This window comes from Ranitomeya variabilis, chromosome 1 (assembly GCF_051348905.1).
Source record: "Ranitomeya variabilis isolate aRanVar5 chromosome 1, aRanVar5.hap1, whole genome shotgun sequence".
NCBI classification, from domain to species: Eukaryota; Metazoa; Chordata; class Amphibia; order Anura; family Dendrobatidae; genus Ranitomeya; species Ranitomeya variabilis.
In genome coordinates this window covers 499,633,821-499,648,626 of record NC_135232.1, presented here as the reverse complement: position 1 = coordinate 499,648,626, position 14,806 = coordinate 499,633,821, and the positions used below count along the sequence as shown (strand labels likewise).

The window sequence follows — 14,806 nt, the reverse complement described above, 5'->3', positions numbered from 1 at the left end:
TCTTTACTGTCCTGGGGATTGACTCATCATTGAGTTTTGAATTTTTTTTAAGTCATTTTCTCCTTTTTGCTATTTTTTTTGCCTAAATCATTATTTACTTTGCATCTTTTTTTAAGCTTGCTGACACTTTTTTCTTCCTAATGCCTTGATTAAATCTTTTGTGACGTAAAAAAATCACTATCTTTTTTTGCGCAAACTTACTCCAAACTTTTTTTTTTTACTTCTTGCAGACCAGTATGCAAAATTTTAAAAGGTCTTGTGACTTTTTTACTCTAAAAAGTGCAAAATAAGCAGAAATGAAAAACAAGGGCATTTTTGAATTTGTGCGTTGAACATTCCGCATCATTTTAGTGAATTTGGTGCAAAATTCTTCAGCAAAGGAAAGACGGACAAGACAAAAGAAGGATGTAACCTCCCAAATGATGAATCGGGGCCTACTGTTCATTTCTTGTACGATGCTTAGATTCTCTTTACTGCAGTATATTGATACTCATATACAGTGCCTACAAGTAGTATTCAACCCCCTGCAGAGTTAGCAGGTTTAATAAGATGCAAATAAGTTAGAGCCTTCAAACTTCAAACAAGAGCAGGATTTATTAACAGATGCATAAATCTTACAAACCAAAAAGTTTTGTTGCTCAGTTAAATTTTTATAAATTTTAAACATAAAAGTGTGGGTCAATTATTATTCAACCCCTAGGTTTAATATTTTATGGAATAACCTTTGTTTGCAATTACAGCTAATAATCGTCTTTTATAAGACCTGATCAGGCCGGCACAGGTCTCTGGAGTTATCTTGGCCCACTCCTCCATGCAGATCTTCTCCAAGTTATCTAGGTTCTTTGGGTGTCTCATGTGGACTTTAATCTTGAGCTCCTTCCACAAGTTTTCAATTGGGTTAAGGTCAGGAGACTGACTAGGCCACTGCAACACCTTGATTTTTTGCCTCTTGAACCAGGCCTTGGTTTTCTTGGCTGTGTGCTTTGGGTCGTTGTCTTGTTGGAAGATGAAATGACGACCCATCTTAAGATCTTTGATGGAGGAGCGGAGGTTCTTGGCCAAAATCTCCAGGTAGGCTGTGCTATCCATCTTCCCATGGATGCGGAACAGATGGCCAGGCCCCTTGGCTGAGAAACAGCCCCACAGCATGATGCTGCCACCACCATGCTTGACTGTAGGGATGGTATTCTTGGGGTCGTATGCAGTGCCATCCAGTCTCCAAACGTCACGTGTGTGGTTGGCACCAAAGATCTCGATCTTGGTCTCATCAGACCAGAGAACCTTGAACCAGTCAGTCTCAGAGTCCTCCAAGTGATCATGAGCAAACTGTAGACGAGCCTTGACATGACGCTTTGAAAGTAAAGGTACCTTACGGGCTCGTCTGGAACGGAGACCATTGCAGTGGAGTACGTTACTTATGGTATTGACTGAAACCAATGTCCCCACTGCCATGAGATCTTCCCGGAGCTCCTTCCTTGTTGTCCATGGGTTAGCCTCGACTCTTCGGACAAGCCTGGCCTCGGCACGGGAGGAAACTTTCAAAGGCTGTCCAGGCCGTGGAAGGCTAACAGTAGTTCCATAAGCCTTCCACTTCCGGATGATGCTCCCAACAGTGGAGACAGGTAGGCCCAACTCCTTGGAAGGGGTTTTGTACCCCTTGCCAGCCTTGTGACCCTCCACGATCTTGTCTCTGATGGCCTTGGAATGCTCCTTTGTCTTTCCCATGTTGACCATGTTTGAGTGCTGTTCACAAGTTTGGGGAGGGTCTTAAATAGTCAGAAAAGGCTGGAAAAAGAGATAATTAATCCAAACATGTTAAGCTTATTGTTCTTTGTGCCTGAACTACTTCTTAATACTTTAGGGGAACCAAACAGAATTCTGGTGGGTTGAGGGGTTGAATAATAAATGACCCTCTAAAAAGACTTTTCACAATTTAAAAAAAAAAAATAAACAAAGAAATAACATTCTTTTTTGCTGCAGTGCATTTCACACTTCCAGGCTGATCTACAGTCCAAATGTCACAATGCCAAGTTAATTCCAAACGTGTAAACCTGCTAAATCTGCAGGGGGTTGAATACTACTTGTAGGCACTGTATCTGAGACTCAGGATTCATTTGTAATGAAGCATGTAAATAAAAAACTTTGTCTCTCTTAGACGATTTTGTGTTTTTGTTTTGATGACACATTTCCTTTATTCACACCCCCAGATCCTTCTAGTCAGCTTTCTAAAGATCATAGAAGAGGGAAGTCACATGGTCATGTTGGAGTGTCCAGAAACCGTTAACACTTTGCTTCATGAGTTCTTCTTATGGGAGCCAGAGGCACAGAACACAAGTGCAGAAGAAGCTGTGAACGAGTGAAGAGGAAAGTCATTGTTGAACTTAAGGAGAAACAGAAGAGACTTTTCTGGTGATAGCTCGAAAAGCTATCGAAGCTAAAAGTCTTCGTTTGGATGAGACGTCCGATGGTCGCAAGCAACTGGCCAAGGTTTTAGACTTTGGTTCACAGCACAGATGGTGTCCAGGGAGAATATTGCTGCTGACAATTCAGGAAATGTAGATAATACAATTTTAAAAGAGGTCCCCCACCATTCGACCTCCTATTCAGCCATAATAATTTGCAGGACGAATAGTGGTTGTTGAAGGTCCCTTGTGGGTAACACATCAGATTGACCAATATTGTAGAATTGTGGTATGTTACCTTTTAGAGAACCTTGCTGGTCACAGGTCGTATAAGAGGAATGGTTTCAAATGCTGAGCATTGGTATAAGCTGAGAATGCAGATTTATACTAAAAGATATCATGATATAATCCATCTGTAAAGTAATCGTGAAGGCAGATGGCTACTTATGCCTTTTTTGCCAAACTCAATCTCTGGCAGAACAATGGTTAAGTAATGGTGTATATTTGTGTCAGGTCCAATGGATAATAAGAGACTACTTGTAGAAATTGCATAAATCACATAGAAGATAAGTAAAGAGATATAAATTATGTTGATAAAGTATTTTCTGTGGCTCTTATTTAAGATGACTGCCTTGTCCTTTTCCTTCTTCTGTTGTAAAAATGGATGATGTTTGAAGGCAGTATTAAATCAAAGTAAATATGTCATTTATAAAACGTTTCTGACTTTTCATTCTTTAAGACTCTGAAAATAATTGTGGTGTGATTACATATGATTGGCTCATCAATCTCAGACCAGCATTGATCAACCCGATATATTGTGGGGCATCAAATGTGCCCTCTGACTCCATGACTTCATAAAAGGGCTGCAAATCAGAATTAGCCAGGGCATTGTCAATGAATGCTTACACGTCAAACTACAATACTATACAGTGATCTAAAGATATGCACATAATACTGTACAAAAGTCTTAGGCAGGTATGATAAAGAAAGTAAAAATGGTTTAAAAAATACTGATAATAATTTATTTTGATCAATCAACAAAATTCAAAGTGAATGAACAAAACAAATCTAAGTCAAATCAACATTAGGTGTGACGGCCCTTTGACAACTCTTCTAAGTACACCTTGGAGAACTAACCACAGATCTTCTGTAGATGTAGACTTATGGATATCCTTCTGTCTCTTCATGTAATCCCAGATGGACTTGATGATGTTGAGATTAAGACTCTGTGGGGGCTATATCATTATTTGCAGGGCTTCTCCTTCTTTACGATGAAGATAGTTCTTAACCCCTTAATGACATCTGGTGTACATGTACGGCACATGTCGGGTCTCCCCCTTTGATGTGGTCTCCGGAGATGAGCCTGCATCTTTTCTGGCACATGTCAAGTGATTTCATCAGCTGACTTGTGCCCCTAACAGCCGCGGGTTTAATCGCGATCAACCCACAGCTGTTAACATGTTAAATGCTGCTGTCAATCTATGAAACTCCATCCATCGGCACCCATGTCACATGACCACGGGTTGCCGATGGCTTGGCATGACAGCCCGGTGTCAGCAGGAGACCCCTGTAGTTGTCATAGCTGGACAGCTATGAGCGCCCCAGCATTGGGCACTCATAGTAGGTGTTCATTTTAGCTACACAAAACCCTGCTATGTGTAGAACAGGCAACGGGATGATCGCAGCTTCTAGTCTCCCATGGGAACTATTGAAGCTAGTAATAGAAAGAAAAAAAAAAAAAATGTCTAAATCACCACCATTCGCACCATTCGCCCCATTCAAAATAAAACAATTACCCCCCCCCCCAACACATTTGGTATCACCAAGTTCAGAATCATCCACTCTATCAATATATAAAAAGAATTAATCTGATCGGTAAATGGCTTAACAAGAAAGAAAAATCAAAATGCCAGAATTACTTATTTTTGGTCGCTGCAACATTGCATTAACATGCAAAAACTGGCGATCAAAAGATCGCATCTACCCCAAAATGGCATCAATAAAAGCATCTTCTTGGCGCGCAAAAAATAAGCCCTCACCCAGCCTAAGATCTCAAAAAATAAAGACGCTATGGGTCTTGGAAAATGACGCAATTTATTTATTGTATTTTTCTTCAACAAACTTTGGATTTTTTTTTCACCACTTAAATAAAAAAGAACCTATACAAGTTTGGTGTCCATGAACTCGTAATGATCTGGAGAATCATATTGCCAGGTCAGTTTTAGCATTTAGAGAACATGATAAAAAAAAAAAAAAAAAACAATTGTGGAATTGCTTTTTTGCAATTCCACCGCACTTGGAATTTTTTTCCCATTTTCCAGTACATTATATCGTAAAATCAGGAGTGTCATTCAAACGTACAACTCGTCCCGCAAAAAAACAAGCCTTCAAACAGAAAATGGCCTCAGCGTGAACTGGTTAATGACATAGGCTATATGTTTGGAAACAATCAGACATCTCTCTGATGATATGGCATGATGTAAACTGTTCAAAAAAATAAAGGGAACACTAAAATCCCACATCCTAGATATCACTGAATGAAATATTCCAGTTGTAAATCTTTATTCATTACATAGTGAAATGTGTTGAGAACAATAAAACCTAAAAATGATCAACGTAAATCACAACTAATATCCCACTGAGGTCTGGAGTTGGAATGATGCTCAAAATCAAAGTGGAAAATGAAGTTACAGGCTGGTCCAACTTCAGTGGATCTCCTCCCAGACCTGGACTAAAGCATCCGCCAACTCCTGGACAGTCTGTGGTGCAACGTGACGTTGGTGGATGGTGCAAGACATGATGTCCCAGATGTGTTCCATCGGATTCAGGTCTGGGGAACGGGTGGGCCAGTCCATAGCTTCAATGCCTTCATCTTGCAGGAACTGCTGACACCCTCCAGCCACATGAGGTCTGGCATTGTCCTGCATTAGGAGGAATCCAGGGCCATCCGCACCAGCATATGGTCTCACAAAGGGTCTGAGGATCTCATCTCGGCATCTAATGGCAGTCAGGCTACCTCTGGCGAGCACATGGAGGGCTGTGTGGCCCTCCAAAGAAATGCCACCCCACACCATTACTGACCCACTGCCAAACCGGTCATGCTGAAGGATGTTGCAGGCAGCAGTTCGCTCTCCGAGGTGTCTCCAGACTGTCACATCTGTCACATGTGCTCAGTGTGAACCTGCTTTCATCTGTGAAGAGCACAGAGCGCCAGTGGCGAATTTGCCAATCCTGGTGTTCTGTGGCAAATGCCAAGCATCCTGCACGGTGTTGGGCTGTGACCACAACCCCCATCTGTGGACATCGGGCACTCAGACCATCCTCATGGAGTTGGTTTCTAACCGTTTGTGCAGACACATGCACATTTGTGGCCTGCTGGAAGTTATTTTGCAATGCTCTGGCAGTGCTCCTCCTGTTCCTCCTTGCACAAAGGCTGAGGTAGCTATCCTGCTGTTGGGTTGTTGCCCTCCTACGTCTCCTGGTGTACTGGCCTGTCTCCTGGGAGCGCCTCCAGTCTCTGGACACTACGCTGACAGACACAGCAAACCTTCTTGCCACAGCTCGCATTAATGTGCCATCCTGGGTGAGCTGCACTACCTGAGCCACTTGTGTGGGTTGTAGAGTCCGTCTCATGCTACCACGAGTGTGAAAGCACAACCAACATTCAAAAGTAACCAAAACATCAGCCAGAAAGCATTGGTACTGAGATGTGGTCTGTGGTCCCCACCTGCAGAACCACTCCTTTATTGAGTGTGTCTTGATAATTGCCAATAATTTCCATCTGTTGTCTATTCCATTTGCACATCAGCATGTGAAATTGATTGTCTAACAGTAATATTCTGTTGTTTTAGTGTTCCCTTTATTTTTTGAGCAGTGTATAGTTATCTGCATGTATTTCTCAGCATTGAGGACATCATTAATTCTGAGCAAATCCCTAACTCCATTTGCTGAAATGAAGTTCCAAACTTGCAAGGAACCTCCACCGTGCTTCACTGCTGCCTGCTTTGAAATCTTTGCCTGGGAGAGGCCTTGCTTTTGCAGTATGACTACCATGTGTTTTCTATAATGTGATCAGTTTTGCCAGTTTTGCCTTGTTGAATGACCTATGATACTCATCCAGTTTTATGCTTCCCACACAGCTGTTTTTGTTTCAGTTAACGATTGTACTACATATGAAAATAATGATCATTATCACCTCTTTGGTAAAAATGATTACTCATACAGCTGACTAAAATCCTCCAAAATCCCTGACCTTGTGTGACTAACATAGTTGATGCTGTATATAAGACAAAGAGTGGTCGTACAAAATATTGATTTAATTACATTTCTTTTTCATTTATTTACTCTGCATTTTGTTAATTGCTAAAGATAAAATATTAACACTTCTATTTTTGAAAGCATTCTCATTGTGCAGCATTTCTTGCGTAGTACAATACGTATACTGTATACACACACACTCCACTCAACAGTGAAATTGCAATAACAAGAAGGCAAGGTTGTGGAATTATGGGAATCAGTAGATCGATAAATATGTTTATGATATTTAAATTATGGAAACAGAATTTTCAAGAAATTTCAGTTTATTCAGTATCAAGTATGTGCAGTGAAATACACGCACTTACATGCCTTGGCATGAGATCATTGAGGTTATTATTAGTGATGAGCGAGTATACTCGTTGCTCGGGTTTTCCCCAGCACGCTCGGGTGACCTCCGTTTATTTGTTATTGCTCGGAGAGTTAGTTTTCATCGCCTCAGTTGTATGATTTACGGCTTCCAGATACGCTGAATACATGTGAGAATTTCCTATCAAACAGGCATTCCTCACATGTATTCAGCGTAACTGGAAGCCATAAATCATGCAACTGAGGCGATGAAAACTATATCTCCGAGCAATAACAAATACTTGGAGGTCACCCAAGCGTGCTGGGGAAAACCCGAGCAAACGAGTATACTTGCTCATCACTAGTTATTAGTGGTTGTGTAAGGAATATTCTGCCAAGCTGAATGCAGTTGGGCACACAAATTATTAAGATTCGCTGCATGAGTTACAGGCGACATGATGTTGTTATGTTCAAAAACTGTCTATGGGATACTGGAGGAATGTCCTCCAACATAAAACGTAAGGATTCTAGGAACGATGAATTTCCATTGAGTCCCACAGGCTTTACTGATACAGATTATTCAGGCTCCCTGGGTAAATCCAAGCTTACAACATCAATATTTTTTTCCTATTTTGCTATGGTCAAAGCTAAATTAGTGACAACCCCAATTTAAAAAAAGTTGGGACGCTGGGAAAAATGTAAAGAAAACAAAAATGCAATGATTTGGAAATCTCTTATAGCCATATTTTATTCACAACAGAATGTATCAGAAGTTGAAAATTAGACATTTTTACATTTCATTTGAAAAAATTTTATCATGTAGAAATTGATGGCCATTTCTCTCCAAGGAAAACATCAAGGGCAGACTGACATTCTGCAGGAAGTAGAGGGATAGGATTGCAGAAGATTGGGGTGAAGTTATTTTCACTGATGAAGCCCACTTCAGACTTTAGAAAAAATAAAGTTGCACACTGCAGTGTTATAGCATGTAAACATGAAATATTTGACATTTGAATTGCATTACTGCTATTGATAATAAGAAACAATGGTGATGCTTAGCATATAATTTGGCCAACTCATGTGTGCCCAGCAGCCAATGACAAGGTGATCTCCATTTGCTGGGAGCCTATCTAATGTGAATCCTCTCCTAGGCTGCAGCCTGCATTTATAGGTAGGCAGGTCCCTGCTGCAAGTAAAACCACCACTGGCTCGTGGGTGGAATGCTCAGGCAGAGAGACAATATACGGATAACAAAAGACTGACTGTCACTTCCAAACAGAAAAACTGGTGTGTACTGGTGCAAACTAAGATTAGCCATCTCTATACATAACAAACAAATAAAGTTGAATTCTGTAGTGCTACAGTATGTAATCATGAAATATGTGAAATTTGATTTGCATTTTTGCTATAGATAATAAGAAAAAATGGAGTTTCTTATTAATTTGGCCAATTAATGCGTGTCCAGCAGCCAACGACAAGGCGATCTTGGGTTGCTGGAACCTAATGTGAATCCTATCCTAGGCTGAATCCTGCATCTTTGGGTAGATAGATTTCTGCTGTAATTAAAACCACCACTTTTTGGAAGTGCATCTGAACAGCAAGGTTGATTGCTGTTGAGGGGAGATAGAGAGAAAAAAAAAACTATAAATCTTCAGCACAGCGAGTGTGAATGAGCTGAGTGTGACCTGAGCGTAAGTGTGAACGGCGGTAAGTGTGTGACTTGTGATTCAGTGACTTTGGAATCAGGGAGTTTCCAAGGGAGGAATTGCTTCTGTTTTTTTTTTGTTGTTGTTTTTTTTAATTAATACTTTGTATTTATTTTTAATTAACATTTCTGTGTGGTGCAATCCCCATTAGGAAATGTGCTCCACAATTGTTAATGCCATCCAGTGCACATCTTGCCACATGTATGCAGTCCTTGACCAGCCGGTCGAGGGTGCATACTGCTGTGCGAGATGTGAGCACATTGTGCATTTGGAAACCCAGATACTGGATCTAAATGTGCAGCTGGCAACACTGAGATCCATAGACAATATGGAGAGGAGTCTTCTGCTCACAGAGCAGACGCTCAATGGGATAGATGAGGAGGGGGATGGTAGGATGGAGCTGCAGGACAGTGTGGCAGTTAGCTGGGTGACAGATAGAAGGCGGGGTAGAGGGAAGAGTGCCAGGGAGGCTAGTCCTGATCTGGCACACCCCAATAAGTTTGCTAAGTTGGCAGATGAGGGGGGTGCCAGTACAGGGGTAGCACTGCTGCAGCCAGGCATGTCCTCTGAAAGCCGGAGGAGTGACTGCTCCAGTAAGGAGGGAAATAGGAGAGCAGGGCAGGCCAGACAGGTGCTGGTAGTGGGGGACTCAATTATTAGGGGAACAGATAGGGCAATCTGTCACAAAGACAGGGATCGTCGGACGGTGTGCTGCCTACCTGGCGCTCGAGTCCGACACATCGCTGATCGGGTGGACAGATTACTGGGAGGGGCTGGTGAGAACCCAGCGGTCATGGTGCACATTGGCACAAATGACAAAGTTAGAGGTAGGTGGAAGGTCCTTAAAGATGATTTCAGGGAATTAGGCTGCAAGCTGAAAGCAAGGACCTCCAACGTGGTATTTTCCGAAATACTGCCTGTACCACGTGCCACGCCAGAGAGGCAACGGGAGATTAGGGAGGTTAATAAGTGGCTCAAGAATTGGTGTAGGAAGGAGGGGTTTGGGTTCCTGCAGAACTGGGCCGACTTCTCAGTTGGCTACAGGCTCTATGCTAGGGACGGGCTGCACCTCAATGGGGAAGGTGCAGCTGTGCTGGGGGAGAAAATGGTTAGAAGGTTGGAGGAGTGTTTAAACTAGGGATTGGGGGGGAGGGTATTCATTTTATAGGAGGGGAAGATAGTGCAGATAGAGACCTGGGCACAAATAAGGAAGTTGGGGATGGCGGTGGCATGGGGGGTGGGGTTAGAACAGTTAGTAATTTAAGAAAGAATAGAGGTACAGAGAGTAACATCAAGTGCATGTATACTAATGCCAGAAGCCTCGCCAACAAAATGGATGAATTAGAACTAATGTTGTTGGAGCATAATTATGACATGGTGGGGATATTTGAAACATGGCTGGATGAGAGCCATGACTGGGCTGTTAACTTGCAGGGCTATAGCCTGTTCAGAAATGACCGTACGGATAAGCGAGGGGGAGGGGTGTGTCTATATGTAAAATCTTCCTTAAAACCCATCCTGCATGATAATATAGGTGAATTTAATGAAAATGTAGAGTCCCTGTGGGTGGAGATAAGGGGAGGGGGAAAAAATAATAAATTACTGATAGGGGTTTGTTATAAATCTCCAAAACTAATGGAAGCAATGGAGAATATCCTCGTAAAGCAAATAGATGAAGCTGCGACTCAAGGAGAAGTCATTATTATATGGGACTTCAACTACCCTGAAATAGATTGGGGAACAGAAACCTGCAGTTCCAGCAAAGGTAATCAGTTTTTGACAACTATGAGAGACAATTACCTTTCACAACTGGTTCAGGACCCAACAAGGAGGGGGGCACTGCTAGACCTAATATTAACCAACAGGCCAGACCGCATATCAAATATAAGGGTTGGGGGTCACTTGGGGAATAGTGATCACAAAATAATAAGTTTTCATGTCTCCTTTAATAAGATGTGTAGTAGAGGGGTGACAAGGACACTAAACTTCAGGAGGGCAAATTTCCAACGGATGAGAGAGGATCTTGGTGCAATTAACTGGGACGATATCCTGAGACACAAAAATACACAAAGAAAATGGGAGACGTTTATTAGCATCCTGGATAGGACCTGTGCACAGTATATACCGTATGGGAATAAACATACTAGAAATAGGAGGAAACCAATATGGCTAAATAGAGCTGTAAGGGGCGCAATAAGGGACAAAAAGAAAGCATTTAGAGAATTAAAGGAAGTAGGTAGTGAAGAGGCATTAAATAAATACAGAAAATTAAATAAATTCTGTAAAAAGCAAATCAAGGCAGCAAAGATTGAGACAGAGAGACTCATTGCCAGAGAGAGTAAAAATAATCCCAAAATATTCTTTAACTATATAAATAGTAAGAAACTAAAAAATGACAGTGTTGGCCCCCTTAAAAATAATCTGGGGGAAATGGTGGATGAGGATGAGGAAAAAGCCAATATGCTAAATGACTTTTTTTCATCAGTATTTACAAAAGAAAATCCCATGGCAGACAAAATGACTAGTGATAAATATTCCCCATTAAATGTCACCTGCTTAACCCAGCAGGAAGTACAGCGGCGTCTAAAAATAACTAAAATTGACAAATCTCCGGGCCCGGATGGGATACACCCCCGAGTACTGCAGGAACTAAGTACAGTCATTGATAGACCATTATTTTTAATCTTTAAAGACTCCATAATAACAGGGTCTGTACCACAGGACTGGCGTATAGCAAATGTGGTGCCAATATTCAAAAAAGGGGCAAAAACTGAACTTGGTAATTATAGGCCAGTAAGCTTAACCTCTACTGTGGGTAAAATCCTGGAGGGCATTCTAAGGGATACTATACTGGAGTATCTGAAGAGGAATAACCTTATGACCCAGTATCAGCACGGGTTTACTAGGGACCGTTCATGTCAGACTAATTTGATCAGCTTCTATGAAGAGGTAAGTTCCGGACTGGACAAAGGGAACCCAGTGGACGTAGTGTATATGGACTTTTCCAAAGCTTTTGATACGGTGCCACACAAAAGGTTGTTACATAAAATGAGAGTAATGGGGATAGGGGAAAATATGTGTAAGTGGGTTGAGAGCTGGCTCAGGGATAGGAAACAAAGGGTGGTTATTAATGGAGCACACTCGGACTGGGTCGCGGTTAGCAGTGGGGTACCACAGGGGTCAGTATTGGGCCCTCTTCTTTTTAACATATTTATTAATGACCTTGTAGGGGGCATTCAGAGTAGAATTTCAATATTTGCAGATGACACTAAACTCTGCAGGGTAATCAATACAGGGGAGGACAATTTTATATTACAGGATGATTTATGTAAACTAGAAGCTTGGGCTGATAAATGGCAAATGAGCTTTAATGGGGATAAATGTAAGGTCATGCACTTGGGTAGAAGTAATAAGATGTATAACTATATGCTTAATTCTAAAACTCTGGGCAAAACCGTCAATGAAAAAGACCTGGGTGTATGGGTGGATGACAAACTCATATTCAGTGGCCAGTGTCAGGCAGCTGCTACAAAGGCAAATAAAATAATGGGATGTATTAAAAGAGGCATAGATGCTCATGAGGAGAACATAATTTTACCTCTATACAAGTCACTAGTTAGACCACACTTAGAATACTGTGCACAGTTCTGGTCTCCGGTGTATAAGAAAGACATAGCTGAACTGGAGCGGGTGCAGAGAAGAGCGACCAAGGTTATTAGAGGACTGGGGGGTCTGCAATACCAAGATAGGTTATTACACTTGGGGCTATTTAGTTTGGAAAAACGAAGACTAAGGGGTGATCTTATTTTAATGTATAAATATATGAGGGGACAGTACAAAGACCTTTCTGATGATCTTTTTAATCATAGACCGCTGACAGGGACAAGGGGGCATCCTCTACGTCTGGAGGAAAGAAGGTTTAAGCATAATAACAGACGCGGATTCTTTACTGTAAGAGCAGTGAGACTATGGAACTCTCTGCCGTATGATGTTGTAATGAGTGATTCATTACTTAAATTTAAGAGGGGACTGGATACCTTTCTGGAAAAGTATAATGTTACAGGGTATATACACTAGATTCCTTGATAAGACGTTGATCCAGGGAACTATTCTGATTGCCGTATGTGGAGTCGGGAAGGAATTTTTTTCCCCATGGTGGAGTTACTCTTTGCCACATGGTTTTTTTTTGCCTTCCTCTGGATCAACATGTTAGGGCATGTTAGGTTAGGCTATGGGTTGAACTAGATGGACTTACAGTCTTCCTTCAACCTTAATAACTATGTAACTATGTAACATGCTGAGTGCTCGGTCAGAGAGCCAAATAGCAAAAGACTGACTGGCACTTCCAAATCAAAAAAACTGGTGTGTACAGGTACAAACTAAGAGTAGCCATCTCTATACATAACAAACAAAGTTGAACTCGGTAGTGCTATAGCATGTAATCATAAAATATATGATATTTGATGTATGAAATTTGATTTCCATCATTACTACAGATAAGAAAAAATGGAAATGCTTAGCTTGTAATTTGGCCAATTTAGCCTTTCACGACATGCGCCGTACATGTACTGCGCATGCCGTGAATCCCCCTTTGATGTGGGCTCCGGCGCTGAGCCCACATCAAAGTCGCGACATGTCAGCTGTACAGCTGACATGTGCGCGCAATAGCGGCGGGTGAAATCGCTATTCACCCGCCGCTATTAACCTGTTAAATGCCGATGTCAAACGCAGACAGCGGCATTTAACTAAAGCTTCCGGCCGGGCGGCCGGAAATGACGTCATCGCCGACCCCTGTCACATGATCGGGGTCGGCGATGTGTCAGGACAGTAACCATAGAGGTCCTTGAGACCTCTATGGTTACTGATGCCGGCCTGCTGTGAGCGCCCCCCTGTGGTCGGCGCTCACAGCACACCTGCATTTCAGCTACATAGCAGCGATCTGATGATCGCTGCTATGTAGCTGAGCCGATCGAGTTGTGCCAGCTTCTAGCCTCCCATGGAGGCTATTGAGCATGGCACAGGTAAAAAAAAAATGTTTTTAAAAATATGAAAAAAATGTAAAAAACATAAAAGTTTAAATCACCCCCCTTTCGCCCCATCCTAAATAAAACAATAAAAAAAATCAAACCTACACGTATTTGGTATCGCCACGTTCAGAATCGCCCGATCTATCAATAAAAAAAAAGCATTAACCTGATCGCTAAACAGCGTAGCGAGAAAAACATTAAAAATGCCAGAATTAAGTTTTTTTGGTCGCCGTGACATTGCATTAAAATGCAATAATGGGCGATCAAAAAAATGTATCTGCACAAACGTGATATTATTAAAAACGTCAGCTCGGCACTCAAAAAATAAGCCCTCACCCGATCCCAGATCACGAAAAATGGAGACGCTTCGGGTATCGGAAAATTGCACTTTTTTTTTTTAAGCAAAGTTTTGAATTTTTTTTCACCACTTGGATAAAAAATAACCTAGACATATTAGGTGTCTATGAACTCGTAATGACCTAGAGAATCACAATAGCAGGTCAGTTTTAGCATTTATTGAACCTAGCAAAAAAGCCAAACAAAAAACAAGTGTGGGATTGCACTTTTTTTGCAATTTCACCGCACTTGGAATTTTTTTCCCATTTTATAGTAAAAGACATGGTAAAACCAATGGTGTCGTTCAAAATTACAACTCGTCCCGCAAAAAATAAGCCCTCACATGGCCATATTGACGGAAAAATAAAAAAGTTATGGCTCTGGGAAGGAGGGGAGTGAAAAACGAAAACGCAAAAATGAAAAAGGGCCGCGACTTGAAGGGGTTAATGTGTGCCCAGCAGCCAACAACAAGGCGATCTCCAGTTGCTGGGAACCTAGGCTGAAGTTTGCATTTATGGGTAGGTAGGATCCTTCTGCAATTAAAACCAAGAGATGCTGGTGGGTGGAGTGCTTTGTCAGAGAGCCAATATGCAAATAACAAAATACTGACTGTCACTTCCAAATAAAAAGCTGGTGTGTACAGGTACAAACTAATAGTAACAAATAAAGTTGCACTCTGTAGTGCTACTACATGTTAACATGAAATATATGAAATTTGAATTGCATTACTGCT

The 14,806-nt window shown here is 41.6% G+C and overlaps 1 protein-coding gene across 1 annotated transcript in view; it reads left to right on the top strand.

Annotated features, from left to right (window-relative positions):
- ABHD8 (abhydrolase domain containing 8) overlaps nucleotides 1-3,120 on the top strand; it is a 54,786-nt gene extending 51,666 nt beyond the window's left edge. Inside the window, exon 5 of the mRNA XM_077252191.1 lies at nucleotides 2,208-3,120. Within this exon, the coding sequence (XP_077108306.1) occupies nucleotides 2,208-2,360 (153 nt within the window). The 3' untranslated portion in view covers nucleotides 2,361-3,120. The remainder of the gene's footprint in view (nucleotides 1-2,207) is intronic.
- The last annotated feature ends 11,686 nt before the right edge of the window (nucleotides 3,121-14,806 follow it).